This window comes from Mandrillus leucophaeus, unplaced genomic scaffold, assembly GCF_000951045.1.
Source record: "Mandrillus leucophaeus isolate KB7577 unplaced genomic scaffold, Mleu.le_1.0 Scaffold3, whole genome shotgun sequence".
NCBI classification, from domain to species: domain Eukaryota; kingdom Metazoa; phylum Chordata; class Mammalia; order Primates; family Cercopithecidae; genus Mandrillus; species Mandrillus leucophaeus.
The window spans coordinates 14,983,302-15,003,454 of record NW_012103142.1 but is presented as its reverse complement, the minus strand read 5'-3'; the positions used below and the strand labels follow the sequence as shown (position 1 = coordinate 15,003,454).

Here is a 20,153-nt window from a genome sequence, read left to right as displayed (position 1 = left end):
AAAAAGTGAGGGTTGGGGATAAGGGTTGTGGGTTGTCGAAGGGTGGATTTTCTCCTTCAGCAACCACAGGAGATATGATGCCTCATAATTCGGAGCCAGAAGTGGGGCTTTGGGTGAAATATCTTTGCACAGACATCATGTATACATCATAGTTCAAAACCCAGTAGTCATTGTTTACAGCAAATAAAGAAATATTTAGTAAATTATCTTTTTGTTTATGCCTTAATTCCAAAAGTTGTTTAGTTAGTTATCTATGTGTACATTAATTACCAACTATTAATAGTCTGTCTGCTTGTTAGAGAAAGTGGCTTAGAGGTCAGAGAACTTGACTTGTTATATTTTTTTCACAGTTAACTTAAAAACACCCATAGGAAATTTTCTTTTTCTTTTCTTTTCTTTTCTTTGTTTTTTTTTGAGATGGAGTCTCGCTCTGTCACCCAGGCTTGAGTGCAGTGGCACATTCTCAGCTCACTGCAACCTCCACCTCCCAGGTTCACGCCATCCTCCTGCCTCAGCCTCCCGAGTAGCTGGGACTACAGGTGCCCACCACCATGCCTGGCTAATTTTTTTGTATTTTTAGTAGAGACGGGTTTCACCGTGTTAGCCAAGATGGTCTTGATCTCCTGACCTCATGATCCGCCTGCCTTGGCTTCCCAAAGTGCTGGGATTACAGGTGTGAGCCACCACGTCCGGCCGACCCATAGAAAATTTTCAACAGCATTTGCTATAAACACATTGTCCTGGGCATTGTCCTTTTAAGTCATACATGTATAGTTTTCTTTAAAATTCAATACTAGCAAAAACACTGCTTCTTTTTTTTATATTGAGATTTATATAGTTAATCATACTTTCAATATTCATATTTTTCTTTTCTGTGATCCTTGTTTTCTATATATACTTCTACTTTATATTCTATCATGTATATCTTATAAGCTGTCTGCAATAATTTGTAGACAAACTCACAGTAAAAGTAGGCACAAGTCTATAACTACAACTTTTGAGGTTTTACTTTTGTTTTGCTTCATTTTGTTTTAATATGGGGTCTCACTCTGTTGTCCATGCTGGAGTGGAGTGGTGCGATCTCAGTTCACTGCAGCCTTGACCACCTGGGTTCAAGCAATTCCACCTATGCCTCCCTGGTAGCTAGGACCACAGGCATGTGCCATCATGCTTGGCTAATTAGTTGAGGTCTTGCTACGTTGCTCAGGCTGGTCTTAAACTCCTGGGCTCTAGCGATCTTCCTACCTCAGCTTCCCATAATACTGAGATTACATGCATGAGACACCAAGCCCAGTCTAAAGTTTTACGTTTTGCATATAAGATTTAAAATAAATGTCTTTTTAAAAAATTCTTTTGAAAAATAAAGAAGGTTTTCACCATGTTGACCTGGCTGGTCTCAAACTTCTGGCCTCAAATGATCCACCCACCTTGGCCTCCCAAAATGCTGGAATTACAGGCATGAGTCACCATGCCCAGATTAAAATAAATCTTAATCTCTCATTGTATTTACTTATCTGTCAAACAGGACAGTTATACACCTGTGGAACCTGGTTTAACTTCATTAAATCAAATCAATAATAAGCAGGAAAATACTTCATAATCAATAGAAGGGACATATCGATGCAAAGGTATTGTGACCATCATTACACAAAAGGGTGTCTGCACTTATTTATACATTGTGAGCAGAAGTTCAATGTAGTACGAATTTGAGCTGCAGAGCTTCTGATCAATTAGTAATGAATAATTTTCTGACCCAACTTCTCATTGGGCCTCAGTTCTCTTATCTATAAAATGGGAATGATACACTGCTTATCTTGTGATTTATTATTGCAGGATTGACTTAATATATGTGATCTTGTGCTTTCATGGTTTCAAACACATCTGTATGCTGATAGATTCTAGATTTATTACTTGAGCTTGGGCACTCCCCTGAACTCCAGACCCAAATATCCAACTGCCTACTTGAAAATCTCCACTTGGTTTTCCAGCTGGCATGTCAAATGTCACATGTTCAAACTGGGAATCCTCTGACTCTCCCCTTCCTAACCTATAACTTATTTTTCCCACTGTCTTCCCTACTTCCATTACAGCAATGCTATTCTTCCACTTGCAGAGACCCAATCCTTGGAGCCATCCTGTGCTATAATTTCTTTTATTGAGGTGTAACTTGCACACCGTTATGTGTTCAAACTTTGGGTACAACTCGAGCAGCTTTGACAAAAGCTTGTGCAAGTCCCTTCCTATCAAGATGGAGCATTCTCACAACCCCAAAAGTTTAGTCTATTCCAGAACTTCACGTAAATAGAATAATCCAGGTTTTTTTTTTTCGTGTTTGGTTTCTTTCACTCAGCATAATGTCATTGAGATTCATCCTCATTTTTCTATCAGTGGCTCCTTCCTTCTTGTAGCCCAGTAGTACTCCATTGTAAGAATATACAAAAACTTGCTTTTCCATTCCTTGGAATTATTGACTAATTTCTTTCTTTCATACCCCAAATCTTCTCCATTAGTAAGTTCTATGGCTCTAGCTCCAAATAAAACCTGAATTTGACCACATGCACAGCTACCCAACTAGTTCAAGCCACCACCAGCTCTTTCCTAACTGGGTTCCCTGTTCCTTGCTGGCTTCCCTTCCATCTGTTTTCTACACAGCAGCCCTTATGGTCTTAAAAGATAAATCTTATGATGCCACTACCTTTTAATAAAGAAGAAAACTTGTTAATAAAGAATGAAATCCCAACTCTAATGTCCTATGAGATCTGGCTCCTGGTACCACTCCAATATCATCTCCTGCTATTGTTCCCTTGCTGTTGAATTTCAATCATCCTAGTATTTAAGCTTGTCAAACTCACAGGCATTTTCCTGCCTCAGGACCTTTACGCGTGCTGACATTCCACACCAATGTTCTTTGCATAGCTGGCTTTTTTTTCTTTGCATAGCTGGCCGCAGGCCTCAGCTTCAAAGACCCTCAGCACAAAAAAGCCTTCACTAACCAGCTTTATTTAATGTGGGGTCCCATAATTATATCTGTATATATATAGATATTCCCAGTGAGCATAGCTAGGTGGAAGGTAAGTATATATACAGATAAATTTATATATATGTATGTATGTATTTTTGGTGGATACTTGTTTTTTATTTGCCTTGCCTTGTCCACTAGAATATAAGCTCTGTTTGCTTTATTCCTGTGGACCCAATGCCATGTACACATATCATAGGCCCTGAGTGAATGAACGAATAAGTAGTGAATCTCATTTCTCTTTCCCCATAATCACTGCAGAAATGGAAGCATCGTTGCTGGGTATGAAGTTGTTGGTTCCAGCAGTGCATCTGAACTGCTGTCAGCCATTGAACAGGTTGCCGAGAAGGCTAAGACAGACCTCCACATGCTGTTTCCATTAGAAGACTGCTCTTTCAGAGTGTTCAGAAAAGGTAATGCTGGATTCCCATCCTCTGCTTAGGTTAAGAGACCCCTTTAATTAGTAGTTCATTTGTGTCCTCAGGAAGTAGATTTGAGACATTTCAATAAAGAATTGTTCTCTAACTGCCTTTCAGTACAAACAGGCAGCTGTTTCCCCGCACCCCGCCATGATGCAACTTAACTTCAACTGACTATTTCAAATTCTTGCTAGTTGGAAATCTGATCTGTACCTCTTAGTGTAAACAGTGTGGAGAACTGACTTCCCTGCAGGCTGTGAGGGAAAGGGCTCAGCAATAGTTGACTGGTATACGTGTTGAAAGCGTCCTAAGGCTGACAATATTCCTAAGTCGCAATCCAAGAAATCATGTCTTTAACACATATAAAGACAGACAGACAGACACAGACAGACAGACACACACACACACACACACACACACAGAGTTTTTCTTCATATATTTATCTTTTCCTTTTACATTCAGTCTTACGCCTTTCCTACCAAAATTTGTACCACTCTCTTTCAACAACATTTATTCGATAAATATTTACGGAGAGTCCAAAGTGTCTACATAGTTAAAATTCAGCAATGGTGAAAACAAACAAAAATCTTAACCCTGACTGGGTGCGGTGGCTCACATCCGTAATCCTAGCACTTTGGGAGGCCAGGGTGGGCAGATCATTTGAGGTCAGGAGTTCACGATCAGCTTGGCCAACATGGTGAAACCCTGTCTCTACTAAAAACACAAAAGTTAGCCAGGCCCGGCGCAGTGACTTACGCTTGTAATCCCAGAACTTTGGGAGGCCAAGGCGGGCAGATTGCATGAGATCAGAAGTTTGAGACCAGCCTGGCCAACGTGGTGAAATCCCGCCTCTACTGAAAAAAAAAAAAAAAAAGTATTAGCCAGGTGTGGTGGTATGCACCTGTAATCCCAGGTACTTGGGAGGCCAAGGCAGGGGAATCGCTTGAACCTGGGAGGTGGAGGTTGCAGTGAGTCGAGATCGCTCCACTTAACTCCAGCCTGGGCGACACAGCAAGACTTGGTCACAATAAATACATACATACATACATACATACATAAATAGCCAGGCATGGTGATGTGCACCTGTAATCCCAGATATAGGGAGGCTGAGGCAGGAGAATCACTTGAGCCTGGGAGGTAGAGGTTGCAGTGAGCAGAGATCACACCACTGTCCTCCAGCCTGGACAACAAGAGTGAAACTCCATCTCAAAAAAAAAAAAAAATCATAGCCCTTGTGGATCTTTTAGTTAATGTCTCTATCTCCTAGTTCCAATCATGGTAAGAATGCATTACTAAGAGCCATCAGCAAGAGTACCAATTGGTTGCAATGTGAGAAATGCTTAAAGGAGTACAGGTAGGAAGTGCTACTCACAAATAACAATTGCCCATCTTTTAACCATATCATTACTGCTTTATTCTATAGTGTCTGGAAAATTGTCTGGCTTTCTAATGTTCCTTTAAAGAGTAAAAATATTTCCTGAGAGTGTTCACATCATTCCTTATTATCACCTAATACTTACTAGTTGATAGCCCATTAAAGGTGATATTGTTGGCACAGATCAGACACCTGGAAGGAGGGGTCAGGAAGCTGGGCATCAAAGACAAACTTCTCCTACTTCTGAATTTTGCCTGGATTTCATCTCCAAAAATATGACTTCCAAAACAGTTAAATATGACTACATGGTGTATATAGAGTGCTAGGATATTCTAGGATCATTTTTCTTCGTTGTCTTCTTTTGTTTCCAGCCCAGTGTAATGACATTGTCTTTGGATTTGGGTCCAAGGATGATGAATATACCCTGCCCTGCAGCAGTGGCTACAGGGGAAGCATCACAGCCAGGTGCCAATCATCTGGGTGGCAGGCCATAAGGGAGACTTGCGTGCTCCCTCAGCTTGAAGAGCTGAAGAAGGTGAGGCATTTTCACTTTGTAGACTTGCCCTGGTTTCGAGTTTCAGAGTGGCAATCTCCCAGTTAGCATGGCTAGGTGGAGGGTAAGTATACCTACGTGCATAACTGGCCAGTATGCAAAGAGCAAGGAGACATCAGACCTTGGTGAACCCGTGGAGTCGTGCATGGGTGATAGCGTCTGGACAGCAGAGTCTAGGTTGCAACTCAAAAGACAGAGCTGATAGTTTTCTCAGGCAGAGGTGTTGTGGAGGAGTGTATCAATGCTGAGGAGGTCTGTGATGGATGGTAGAGCAGCAACTAAACTGGCCTCAGAAGTTCAGAAGACCTGGGAATTAAAGAGGAGTGAAGGTGTGAGTCATAAGCTAGCAGGCTTCGTACAAGTAAGAATATATCTATATCAGAAATTAGGGCAAGGAGTGGGTCAGACAAAGGTGAACCTTATAAAATGACTGAACTGCAATGGACCTTAAGGGGCATCTGGTTTACCAACCTCATTTTACAGATCAGAAAACAAAAGACCAAGGGGTCAATAGTTCCTTTGGTAGCAACAGTTTTGAATTAGAAGCATGGTCACCTGACTCCCAGTCCAGTGCTGTATTAGTCTGTTCTCACATCGTTATAAAGAACTACCTGAGACTGGGTAGTTTATAAAGAAAAAGAGGTTTGACTCACCGTTGTGCAGGATGTACAGAAGGCGTATCTGGGGAGGCCTCAGGAAACTTACAATCATGGCAAGAGGTGAAAGGGAAGTAAGCACATCCTCATATGGTGACAGGACAGAGAGAGAGAGAGAGAGAAAGAGAGAGAGAGAGAATGGGGGAGGTACTACACACTTTTAAACAACCAGTTCCTGTGAGAACTGTATCATGAAACAGCACGTGGGGGATGGTGCTAAACCATTAGAAACCACCTCCATGATCCAATCATCTCCCACTAGGCCCCACCTCCAACACTGGGAATTATAACTCGACATAGGATTTGGGTGGGGACACAGAGCAAAACCATATCAGGTGCTATGCCCTCCACATGATGCTCTCTTAGGAAGCTTCAAGTATTAAGACAAGGAAGATAGAAAGAAGGAAATAAATATCTAGGAATCAGAAGAACTCAAGTCACAGAAAAGAAGGACCCCAAGACCAGTTCACAGATACTGTTCAGCAAGTAGATTTCCATATTGAGCAGAACTTCTATTCCAACCAGAGACCTTGCTGCTGATGATGCAATAGAAAACCTCAGAATGGTATTCATCGGAGGACTGTGGAATGTTTACTTCTCCCTTTCTGGATCTCAGTTTCCTCATCTGTAAACTGGGAAAGGGGATTAGATTAGCTAGCTTCTGGGGTCTCTTCTTGCTTTTGCCTTCGTTGCCTCAATTCTGGACATGAGCAATAGTTGAGACTAGTTCGCTCCAGGCAGATCCCAGGTGCCTTGAACAGAAAACGGCATTGTCCATTGAGAAGAACAAGAAGGAAAATGGGGGGCACTTGGGCTCCCAAGTGGACTTATGTTGAATGGAAGGGGACAACCCTTCTTTGTTGCTTTCCAAATTAGCCTAGTGTAGTAGAAGCAGATGGGAGCTTCAAGAAAGAAGTAAAACTCCAAATCTAGGGCTGGGTGTGGTGGCTCACGCCTGTAATCCTAGCACTTTGGGAGGCCGAGGTAGGCAGATCACAAGGTCAAGAGTTCAAGACCAGGCTGGCCAACATGGTGAAATCCCATCTCTACTAAGAATACAAAAACAATTATCTGGGCGTGCATGCCTGTAATCCCAGCTACTCAGGAAGCTGAGGCAGGAGAATCTCTTGAACCCAGGAGGCAGAGGTTGCAGTGAGCTGAGATTGCACCACTGTACTCCAGCCTGGGTGACAGAGCAAGACTCCGTCACAAAAAAAGAAAAGGAAAAAACTCCTAATCTTGTGACAAAACGGGGGCTGGCACAAGCCCAGTAGTCAAATCTCCATGTATGTTTCTCCCTTTTCCCATCTTACAAAGCATTCTCAGCGTAGTGTGGTGAACATAACACAGGACTAGTACCTACTCTAACATTTCCAGCTGAGTGCTCTTTGGAAGGTCATTAAATCTCATTGAACATGAGTTTCTGTATAATTAGGATAATAATTTATATTAAAATGATTTTTAGTAAATCTTTTCAAGTTTCAGTTTCCTTAGCTATAAAATGAAAATAATAATGGTGCCTCCCTCAAAGAATGTTGAAAGAATTCAATCAATGAATCCCTGGTAAAGCATCTAGTGCAATGTCTAAAATATAGAAATCACTGAATAACAGCCTTTGTTACTATTGTTATGTAATTATCCTACATTAGAACACACCATACAAATGTTGGTTCTATATGGCCAAGACATTTGATTTAAATTTGATAAAACACAGCATGTCATTGTTTTCTAGAATGTAACCATTTTTGCTTCTAGAGTTTCAGTATGATTGCAGGCAATGCCACTGAGGCAGCTGTGTCATCCTTGGTGCAAAATCTTTCCGTCATCATTCGGCAAAGCCCATCAACCACAGCCGGGAATCTGGCTTCGGTGGTGTCGATTCTGAGCAATGTTTCATCTCTGTCACTGGCCAGCCATTTCAGGGTGTCCAATTCAACAATGGAGGTATGGTCTGCCTGTGCTTAGGGGTCACTTTAAATGCTTGATCCCGTAGGAGGAATGACAAAGCCTTAAAGATGAGGAACTATTGGAAAAGAGAGAAAGCCATGTAAGAGTCCTTATGTGAACTTTACTGTGTCCTCTGAGGTATACAAGGAACTCGGGATCAATTGTGTGGGTTCAAAGGAAGACGGAGCTGCTCTTATGCAGATTACCTGGGCAGCACCTGGCTTAGAGGAGAGGGTGAGCTTTTGCATTATGTGCCACAGGTACCGACTTTTCAACATGTTTGCAGTCTATAATTTTTCTTTCCTGTGGCCACAAGCTCAGACTTGAACAGTGTATATTTTAAGAACTCCCTTCATAACAACTTCTCTTAACTGAAGAATTTATGGTTTAGTTGGATATTTAAAGATTAACTTGCAAATTACATAAATGATACTTGGTCACTATAGGAAGTGCAAATGAGCAAAAAGAAAAATAAAGTATCTGTAGCCTGCACTTTAAAATAGACATTTTAAAAGCTTACATTTTAGGTATCACCTCGGTACCTAGAAGAATGACAAGTGATATATAGCATGTGATCAATAAATATTTGTTCAATAAATATCCTTCCAAACATTTTGGATGTATACATTTTATATGTTAAAGGACACAATGTTTTACAAAATTGGATTATATAATATATGTTAAATCACACAATAATACTTAACTATATATGATTAAAATTGTTTCAGAAGTGACAGTAAATATCAGTAAGTTAAACTCCTTGCGTTAAAGAAAAAATACTCTAATTTGTTTTTTTAAAACCTGACCACATGTTGTTTACAAGAGATCAACTGAAACAAAATGACGCAAAAATGCTAAAAATACAATGAAGAGTGAAAACAAAGCAGACAAACACAAAGCAAAAGAAAACAGTTTTCTAGGGGCAGTAGAAGTAGAACAATCATGGGATTCTGGGCTAGACGGCAGAGAGGGCTGGGTCAGGGTAAGACTCACTTGGAGTGACAGATGCTTGCGGCAGAATGTCTGGGAGCCAGCCCCATAAGCAAGAGAAGAGGTTCTTTGGGAAAAAGTAACAACTTCCAAGGATTTGCTTGGAAAATGAATCTCTCAAGCTAAGACTGACCCTTAAAACCCATGACAGTTCAATGCTTGGGTCCAGACTTTAAAAATTGTTTTGCTTTATGCGGTAGGAAACAAGAAACATAACAACTGTAGAAAACAAGAAACCTAAAAATGTGAGCATCTCTTATGTGAGTTTTGAACTTCTGGTGTTAGCAGAACAAACATAATATGGGAAAGCAGTACAAGGTAGTGTCTGCATCTTTGAGCCTCAGCCTGAATAGCAGTGCAGTCATTTTTGCCATCTCAGGGAGGAGGAAATGCACATCACGTGTGCAGCTGAAATTACAGGATGCTTTCTCATTCGTCCTGAAGCCCTAGTGCATTTACAAATGCTCTGGGGTGATCACCCTGGAACTTACATGATTCTGCTGACCCAAGATTTTGCCCAAAGCTTCTACTGTACAGAGGAACTGAGCTAAATTTGATTGATGAGTTTTAATGTGGTTCGTGACTGAGCCAATTCTCTGGGCATTTTTCCTGTAATTAATGCTAATTACTATCCACTGCTAGTCTTCTTATCTGTTTATTCAAAAACACAAACCGACTTTCATCCTTGTGTTTCAGGATGTCATCAATATAGCTGACAATATCCTTAATTCAGCCTTAGTAACCAACTGGACAGTCTTACTGCAGGAAGAAAAGCATGCCAGCTCACGGTTACTACAGACATTGGAAAACATCAGCACTCTGGTGCCTCCGACAGCTCTTCCTCTGAATTTTTCTCGGAAATTCATTAACTGGAAAGGGATTCCAGTGAACAAAAGTCAACCCAAAACGGATTACAGCTATCAGATTGAAATATTACCCCAAAATTCAAGTATTCCCATCAGAGGCCGTGTGTTAATTTGGAAAGACCAATTCCAGAGATCCCTTCCAGAAACTATTATCAGCATGGCCTCGTTGACTTTGGGGAACATTCTACCCATTTCCAAAAATGGAAATGCTCAGGTCAATGGACCTGTGATATCCACAGTTATTCAAAACTATTCCATAGATGAAGTTTTCCTATTTTTTTCCAAGATAGAGTCAAACCTGAGCCAGCCTCATTGTGTGTTTTGGGATTTCAGTCATTTGCAGTGGAACAATGCAGGCTGCCACCTAGTGAATGAAACTCCAGACACCGTGGTGTGCCGATGTACTCACTTGACCTCCTTCTCCATGTTGATGTCACCTTTTGTCCCCGCTACGATCCTCCCCGTGGTAAAATGGATCACCTATGTGGGACTGGGTATCTCCATTGGAAGTCTCATCTTATGCCTGATCATCGAGGCTCTGTTTTGGAAGCAGATTAAGAAAAGCCCAACCTCTCACACACGTCATATTTGCATGGTGAACATAGCCCTGTCCCTCTTGATTGCTGATATCTGGTTTATTGTTGGTGCCACAGTGGATGCCATGGTGCACTCTTCTGGAGTCTGTACAGCTGCTGTGTTCTTTACACATGTCTTCTACCTCTCTTTGTTCTTCTGGATGCTCATGCTTGGCATCCTGCTGGCTTACCGGATCATCCTCGTGTTCCATCACATGGCCCGGCATTTGATGGTGGCTGTCGGATTTTGCCTGGGTTATGGGTGCCCTCTCATTATATCTGTCATTACCATTGCTGTCACACAACCTAGCAATACCTACACAAGGAAAGATGTGTGTTGGCTTAACTGGTCCAATGGAAGCAAACCACTCCTGGCTTTTGTTGTCCCTGCACTGGCTATTGTGGCTGTGAACTTCATTGTGGTGCTGCTAGTTCTCACAAAGCTCTGGAGGCCGGCTGTTGGGGAAAGACTGAGTCGGGATGACAAGGCCACCATCGTCTGCATGGGGAAGAGCCTCCTCATTCTGACCCCTCTGCTAGGGCTCACCTGGGGCTTTGGAATAGGAACACTAGTGGACAACCAGAATCCGGTTTGGCATGTTATTTTTGCTTTACTCAATGCATTACAGGTGAGAACAATAACAATAACCTATTGTATGGTCAAGTAACTGGAATAAGTAGAGAACTCAGATAGATAAAACCACTCTAGAGATTATCTCATCTCCCTGCCTCCAGCAAGACCATCAGAAAAACTGCATGGAAACAATAAATAGAAAAACATTCTTTTTCTTACTTAGTTACTATCATACTGAAGCAGAATATTGGAATTCTTCAGTAACCTATTACAGGGCTTTAAATCTATTAGAGTTCTTATGACAAACAATCTTGCTGCTGACTCAGTTCTCTTTCTCTTATGCAGAACTCTGGGAAAAAAATAAACAGAGAAAGGGAAATATATTATAAGAACTTGTTGACTCTGAATGGTGCAAAGGAATTTCCTAGGGTGCAATAGAGAAGGGGCTAGCAAAATGCAACCAGTAGCCTGTTTTTGTAAATGAAGTTTTATTGGAATACAGCCATGCTTATTTATGTACATATGGTCTATGGCTGCTTTCACTGCAAGGGCAGAGTTAAGTAGTTGCAAAAGAAACTGTATAGCCCACAAAGCCTAAAGTACTTACCACCTGGCTCATCACAGAAAAAGTTTGCTAATCTCTGCTACAAAGAATGGGTTTTTACTTGGCACAGTCAGAGAGTGTTCAGAGAGGAGGTAGACAAAGCAGTCATTAGGTTTTGATGAATCTGGATGACAGCCTTCGATCCCAGTTCAGTGAAGGTTTTGTTGGACCACCTCAGACAATGACTCAGGGAAGTGGTGGTTAAACGTTTGAGCTCTAGAGTTAAATAGGTCTGGGCTCAAATACATCACTTTACAAACTGTTTGACCTCTAGCACATTGCTTAATCTTTCTGTCTCTCAATTCTCTAGTCTTTTAAATAGAGATAATAATACTTACATCATCAAATAAATATGAGGGTTAAATGAGATAATTTAGTACTTGTCGCATTGTCTGGTAAATAACAAATGCTCAATAGATGTTTCCTAAAACTAGTTGGTTCTCCATCTATTCAGCAGCCGGTGAACCGTCAGGTGCAAGTATGGAGGGCAATCATAGAGCATGCCCCTAGCAGTGACAAGTTTAGGGAGCTCCTGTTGGGGAGCAGGAGTACAGTCTCATGGTGATACACTGTCTGAACAAGTACCCACTGAAGGAGCTATGCCTGAAAGAAGGAATTCAAGGTCCATCAAAACATTTACCAAGGGTTCCCCAAGACCTGTACTGGAAGGAAAGGGTGCTGTTATAGGTCAAATCCCTCCACTTGGCCATAGGATTGGATCTCTGTGCCTACTGCCATCATAGATGCTTAGACATTAAATGCCTGGTCTAAAGAAAGACTAAGATACAGACAGAAAAGGATGCTATTTGTTTTGGGTTGGGACGGTACAATAGGGGAGAATGAAGCTCCACATGCAAAACTTCATTCACCGGGTCATTTGCTTATTTAGACATCAACAAAAAAATTTTTGCATAGTGCCATGCACTTGTGGAGGCCGCACGGTGTTCTTGCTTTCAAGCAGACTACAGTCTTTTAGGAAGACAGATAAGAAAGCAGTTTCAATGTGGGGTGAATAGTGTTACATATAAATGCTTTCTTTTTTGGAAAAGAAAAATACAATACATGTGATTTATTCCTTTTTTTTTAAGGGATTTTTTATCTTATGCTTTGGAATACTCTTGGACAGTAAGGTATGTGCATTTATTTTTCTCATTAACCCCTAGCCCAGACATCTTAGGCCCCCTCCCCTTTGTTCTGAGGCCTTTATTCATGTAATAAGAGGTTGGACTATGGGTACTTTTGTAATAAAATTCTGTGCTTTTAGAGAGGTCAGGCTCAGTCAGAAAACAAAGGAACTAAACAGTCACTGCTGATAAAGCTGTACAGAACTAATCAAACATGTAATGTAAACATTGTCGGAAAAAAGGGGAATTCTTTTTGTCTTTGACTTTTCTAATTTAAATTATGGTATGGCAGTAATTCCATAGCAAAATTGCTTTGCTAAGAGGTGAATTCTCTTTTGTTCTTTCAATTAGTCTACCCATTTATTTAGAATATGCTGAAAGATATATCTACTGCTATAATTGTAGAGTTTTAAGCAGTAAATGTTAGTAGCCTCTCACAGACTATTATTTTAAGTGAAGTAACTCAGGAATGGAAAACCAAGCATCATATATTTTCACTCATATGTGGGAGATAAGCTTTGAGGATGCAAAGACATAAAAATGACACAATGGACTTTGCAGACTCAAGGGAAAAGAGTGGGAAGGGGGTGAGGGATAAAAGACTACAAATTGGGTGCAGTATATACTGCTCAGGTGATGGGTGCATCAGAATCTCACTAAAGAACTTACTTATGTAACCAAACACCACTTGTTCCCCAATAACCTATGGAAATAAAAATATTTTAAAAAGTAAAGTATACTGTTGAAGAAAAATAAACAAATAAATAGCCTCTCACATTAAATAAAATTCCCAGTGAAGAACAGTGAGTTTAAGTGAAAGATAATAGAAAAAAATTTTTAAATATACTTGTTTCATAAACCCAAGCATAAAACAATTCTGTTGGGAGAGGTGAAGGCAGTAAGCTAATAGATGTACAGTCTTTGGTTTAATAAGAAAATAAAAATATTTTATAATTAGCAAAATTGTTGCTAATTATAGGAACAATTTTGCACATGAACAAACCCCTATCTACAAAGAAGCAATTTGCTGTTCTTAATTGTACTAAATAATTGCCTTGTCTTACCATTCATGTGGTTAGGAAACTGTTCACTTCACTTCAAAGATACACTTCAATTTAGTAATTATTGCCAACTACTAATGTCTAAAATCTGAATGAGTATGGCATTTGGTACTGTTGTTCTTTGTTGAATTCTGGTTTTGTTTATAGGTAAAGAGATGAAGAAAATAATCTTTCTGCCAGATATCCATTTATGGCCTACTAAGTGCTTCTAGGAAATAATACTATTAAATAATCATTTCAAGCTGCAGTTATTCTTGATTTGTCTGCATATGATTGTATGTGTATCTCCTCAATATTTCTTTGTTTCCCTTATAGCTGCGACAACTTCTGTTCAACAAGTTGTCTGCCTTAAGTTCTTGGAAGCAAACAGAAAAGGTAATTATCTCCTATTGCCATGAATCCAATACATGAAGTTCCAGTTTTGCATTCTTCTCTTTATACCGTCTTGCTGCAAGTCAACTTCTGTGTAAACCCCTTGAATTTCTTTCACCATGATATTCCTGGTATCTGACATGGACCCTGGCACATGAGCGACAGTAGAGTTGTTGAGTGAATGAGTGTTTAAATGAATGACTGTGAAGTCATGGAAACTTACAAGGATGCTTAAGTATGGAGGTCTGTGGGTGTTTGTGAGTGAACGCTTTTGAACAATGTCATTTACTTTAGTCTGACTTGCTTGTCAATATTTAGAACTAGCAAGGCCCTTTTCTTCATCTGATTTTCCAAACCTTCTGTAAACCATTTTTCCTTCTCTAGAAAGATAAAAGGGGAGATCTTGGTTACATTCTTGTCTTTAAATTTGGTCAACTTCTAATATATAAAATTATTATGTATTAATAATTTTCTTTTTTTAGGCTGGTATCACTGATTCTGTTATTTGCAATCTTAGCTCTTAAGTCTACAAACTGACAAGTTTTTAAGGAAATGGAGGATTTCTGTTTCATTCTTTGCCATAAAAGTATAATCCATATGAGGATAGTATATTTAGAAACAAAAGTACTTGAACACGTATTTTGTGTTTTCAATGTTATTTAGACTTTTGTTTTTCAGCAAGGCACTGAGGGCCTTTCAGAAAGAGTTCTAAAGCAGAGAATTTCTGTATTTTATAAAAGTCAACTGACTTAACTGCATCCAAACCTATACGGGTATTTAGAGATTTTTACAAGTGACAATATAACTTTTTGAAATAAAAATCAATAAGGAAATTTTCCTCTGGCAGTAAAAAATCTTTCTTGGTCTACATTTTTCAGTAGACAGCACTGCTGTGAATTAGGGATCACTAGCCCATGAGCAGGAGGACCAGTCCTGCCCTTGTATTTCTGACTTCGTAACCAATTGACTGTGTGATCTTAGGAAAGTCACTTTGTCTCTTGAGTTTCAATTTTCTCAAATGTAGAAAACAAATGTTGGACTAGTTATTCAAAGCAGAAGTTCTCACATTCTGGGATTTAGATTTTATGTCTGGAAGAACTAAAAATCACTCGAACCAGAAGTTGTGAAACTAATGAGTCATTATCTACACTTACGAAAAGGAGAAAATTACAGCACATGTGACTACATCAAAGAAAAAGCCTTTAGTGAATATAATGAGACAGGACACTCCCCACTCTGCAAAGCAGAAAGTCAAAATTTTTCTCTTTTGAAAACCAAAGGAAAAATACTCCCAAGTAAAATAAAACAAAAGCAAAAGCAAGAATGCCTGACGGTTTCTCTCTGTTTCATTTCTCTCTGGTTCTAACATCAAGCACTGACACTTCTCAGAAGGCAGCAGTGGTCAGTGAGGGCTTTTGCTGTGTCTGTATTTGTACCTTCTCCTCAATTTTATTTCCAAATTAGGTGACAAAAATGAGATTTTTGTTTCTGGTTAGGTGGCTCATTTGTTTTAAAACCAATATACATTTTTTTCAAGAAGAAAATATGTGCATTCATAATTTTCTTAGAGAGTTTGAATGAAAAAGCAGGACCCCAAGGACCCCAGATGATAGATGACGAGAAGGTGAGAAAGAGACAACACTTAATGAATATTCTGCCAAGAAACTCGCTGGTGAGCAAAATCAGTGAGAGTGCTAACCAGACGTAGACCCAGGACAGTAGTGACAGGCTACAGTTGAAGTTACCAGGATGTGACAAGTTCGTATGTTGGGAGGGGTGAGCCAGTGAAGAGAGACTCTGAAAAATGAGAGAGAGAGAGCGAGGATAATGGGCAGAAGAGGATAATGGGCAGAAGAGGACTTCTGGGAAGACAGAGGGAATGGCTGGATTGAAGATGGAGGCATTAGCTGCTTGGCTTGGCACAGGAAATACCATACTGATGCAGGAGGAGCAACATGAATAGATTGGGATTCTAACTGAAAAAGTATCTGAGACAGGTCTCAATCAATTTAGAAGTTTATTTGCCAAGGTTCAGGATCATGAGCCATGATACAGCCTCAGGAGGTTCTGAGAATGTATGCCCAAGATGGGAGAATTACAGCTTGATTTTATACATTTTAGGGAGACATAAACATCAGTCAGTACATGTCTAGAAAGATGGGACAACTTGAAGTAGGGGCAGGAGGGCTTCCACGTCATAGGTGGATTCAAAGATTTTCTCATTGGCAATTGGTTGAAAGAGTTAAGTGAGACTATGATAGTTGACTGAAGGGAATGAAAGAGGAGCTAGCAATAGTCTCAGCAAAGACCATCCTTCAAGCCACAGCACATTGTATGGACCCCAAATCCTCTCCATGCTCAGGCCCCTGTCTTGACCCTCCATTGTCCCTAGGCATGTTCTCTGTAACTATTCTTCAAGATACAGACTCTGGTGGCCTTGACAGATCCCCCTCTACAAAGAATAGATTTACAGACCTATATCTGACTTCCAGTAACTCAGAGCCTGTTATTTGGCCAACTGCTTTGACCCATATAACTTCACAAACCTGAAGAGGCTGCTTCTTCCCAGACAACAGGGAAGCATGTTGAGTATGTTGCAACCTAAGATTCCTATCTCCAAATGGTACAGGATGCAATTTTAAGTGCCATGATCCCTGACCTTAGGATTTTTTTAAGGGTTTTAGCATTAAATGTTTGCTGAGTCCTGAATTCCAGAAAATTAATTATTTTGCTTTGAAAGTTTCAAATCTTTTTAATTCTTATTTTTGTGGCTTTTTTTTTTCAGAGCCCAGTGTGCCTTAATACCAGTGAAAATTGAAAAACTATCACTGGTCTATCTACTGAATATTATAAGAACATGTTTTTCCCACCTTGGTTTGGTTTCCTCGTGGCATAGACTGTAGCAGGGAATGAAATTTTTTCCTTCCAATATTCCCAGTGCCTAGAACAGCATCTGGCACACAAAGGCATTCAATATGAGATGGTAAATTAATGGACAAATGAATGATGAACTAATGAGTGGAAAAATGTATAACGTATGTAAACACTTTTATCTTTCCCAATAAGTACATGCTTTTTGTTTCAAATATTTTACTTAATTTGATAATTCAGCTTTTAAATTATTGAACTCTATATAGCCTCTGTAATAATGACCAAAGTGTCATTCACAAGTAAGTTTGAGAGCTAAGATGAGCAAGAGTAAAACAAAGCTTTATTGGGAGCCATTTTTAGTAGGAGCACTGTTTTTCCTCCATGGGTTTCTCTTCTATTAACAAATGTGATCCAAAGAAATGTAAGCATAGACATGGAAAGGGGTAACGCCACCTTTAAAATTGTTTTTTAGTTTGTTGTTAGAAGTTGCAAAAATATACAGGAACACAGTATTCACTTGGAAATACATTTTTAGGCATTTTAAATAGATTAAAGCAGAAGAAAGTGAGAAAGTAACCATTCTAAATTCTTGAAAAGAGAATAACACCTATGAAAATGGAATAAAGAATCATTAATGACATCAGGAAGTCAGGAAATACAGACCAACAGTAAAAGAATGCTGTTAACATCCAAATAACTCATTTTTCTTTTCTACAGCAAAACTCATCAGATTTATCTGCCAAATCCAAATTCTCAAATCTTTTCAACCCACTGAAAAACAAAGGTGAGTTACAGTTAAACTAAAGGTTATAAAAGGTGTGAAAAGAGAATATGAGTGTACCATATGAAGAAACTTCAATGGCAACATCTAAGAAACTCATGTGAGAAGTGTGGGATTATCAGCCAGCCATGTTTTCAGAGTTCATCTGGGCTGCGCTCAGGGCTGACAGAACAATGTAGGCGACTTGATGCTCATAGAGAACCAGAGAGTATCTTTATGTAAGGTCATCACAAATTATCTCTATTTCCCCAGTTTGACATTATATAAATCTGTGGCATTGATCATGGAGGCCTTGAGGGGAAGGAGTGTGGTTAGACTAACACCATTTATGTCCTTACTGGAGAATCACCCCTGTGTGCCAGCTGCCAAGCAGTGGGCATGTGGCCAGGTGCTTGTGCCCTGATGTTGCACATGTCCTCCTCCCTAAAATGCCCCTAGGCAGGAAGGGGCCACACCTGGAGAGTGAAAGAGCACTGTCTCCTCCACCTGTGACATGCATTGGCCCTATGTTCATTGACTGGCGGTTACTAAAGTCTGTGCTATTCAGCAACTGCAAGACCAGTGTTTAAACATTGCAAGTAGTCACAGCATTCTTGGAGGAGAGAGAAGGTTGGAACATAGAAGTGGAGGAGGAGACACTGCCTTACAAGTTAAGTTGAAATCATACTTAAGAGTTCAAGTCCCATTTCACATTCAGTTATATTAATGTCATCATTAACGCAGGAAAATGAGAAACTCATTTTATATTCCCATTTAAATTATTCAAATTCCAGATGAAGTTCAAGTGTCTGGAGAATGTGCTTGTCCCAGACCCTTGGGTTCTGTTGTTACCACCAGTTAGCTTGAGTGCTTTTTATAAGTCTCTACCTTTTGGGGGCATTTGCTCCTCACCTGTAAAATAAAAAGCTAAGAGATTACTAAGATTCTTCCAGCAATAACATATTGTGATCGCAATCTACTTTATATCATTTCCCAGCAATATTTGAAAAACATGATATTTCTCAAATAAGAGATACTTGACAAATGCAAGCTTCTGGGGTGTCAGTGAAATGCTATTTCTCTCCACCAAACACATTTTTTTGTCTTTCCCTAGAATCTTTTTGAAACTGTTCCTGATTGTAAAATAATCTACAGGCTAATTTTCGTTTTGGTCTCATGCTTGATTTCAACAGAGTAGCAATAATTATTATCCTCTTTTTCCCCTTCAGGCCATTATGCATTTTCTCATACTGGGGATTCCTCCAACAACATCATGCTAACTTAGTTTTTCTCAACTGAATAAGGCAAGGAACCATAAAATCAAGAAAAAATTTTCAAAACAACTTGACATTTAGAGATAAATGTCAATGAAGAAATTATGCTCAGTATTCGATCGGGTTTTCTGATTTAGGGGTCTGGGAATAAAACAAGAATGTCTCAGTGGTTTCATTACTGCTCCCTTTTGTCTTCAATTAAATGAAAAGAAGATTTATTTCCATGTGATTTGATTCAAAGAAAGTGCTCCATAAATGCAGAAAAGCAGGTTTTGCTGGAAATTGTATCAGTTGTACCTTGACCATAAATATGGTTTCTATTTTCATAAAACAGCACTGTTCACATGCCATTTCCAATAATCTGGATTGAAGTAAGAAAATTTGATGAAATAGCTTTAGATAAATTAATAGGCCATGTTCATTTTCTTGTTAAAAAATTACTGGTTGGGGGGCGTGGGGAAAAGTTATTAGTGCAAATTTCCTAGGAAAAAAAATTTGTCTTTCAAATCTTCCAGTTGAATTTTATGTTTGCTTTTGCTTTTTAGGTTCTATCACTTAACATTGAAAGTTATTCAGAAATAAAATGAAAACTTCCATTTCAGATAGCTTTGTAACCATTTATCAGAAAGTATAATAATGTGATTTGATATGTAATGTGGCATTTTTCAGTTTACAAGGCACTTTCATCTGGTCCCACACCCTGCAAACCGAAGTGTCAAGGCAGACCTAGTGCAGAGATGAGGGCATGGGGGCTTAGAGAGGTAAAGTGACTTGCCAAAGATTGTGAAGTCAGTTAAGTGGAATTGGGGATTTTTAGGACTTTTGTCTCCCAGACCATTTCTACAGCCAATAAAAGCCTTGAAAATTACCTACGGCTCTAGTAAATCTTTATGAGGTCAGTTACACAGTTCACCACTCCCAGAATTCTATGTAAGAGAGAAATTAAGGGAGAATTTGGTCGTCAGCTTCCAGGGAGGTACCTTAAAACATCCTTATTTTCTTTCATAATACACCATAGGCACTTTGTGGAAGTTATTTTCTTGTATGGCCAGTGCCACTTTTGGATGACATATAGAGCAGCAGGAGTTGATACTACGTGAAGCAACATTTCTC

The 20,153-nt window shown here is 39.5% G+C and overlaps 1 protein-coding gene across 1 annotated transcript in view; it reads left to right on the top strand.

Moving 5' to 3' along the window:
• Positions 1–19,908, top strand: part of ADGRF1 (adhesion G protein-coupled receptor F1) — a 44,645-nt gene extending 24,737 nt beyond the window's left edge. Inside the window, exons 7-14 of the mRNA XM_011986904.1 lie at positions 3,281–3,432; positions 5,185–5,348; positions 7,778–7,966; positions 9,656–11,029; positions 12,667–12,708; positions 14,079–14,138; positions 17,724–17,790; positions 18,996–19,908. Of these exons, the coding sequence (XP_011842294.1) occupies positions 3,281–3,432; positions 5,185–5,348; positions 7,778–7,966; positions 9,656–11,029; positions 12,667–12,708; positions 14,079–14,138; positions 17,724–17,790; positions 18,996–19,051 (2,104 nt within the window). The 3' untranslated portion in view covers positions 19,052–19,908. The remainder of the gene's footprint in view (positions 1–3,280; positions 3,433–5,184; positions 5,349–7,777; positions 7,967–9,655; positions 11,030–12,666; positions 12,709–14,078; positions 14,139–17,723; positions 17,791–18,995) is intronic.
• The last annotated feature ends 245 nt before the right edge of the window (positions 19,909–20,153 follow it).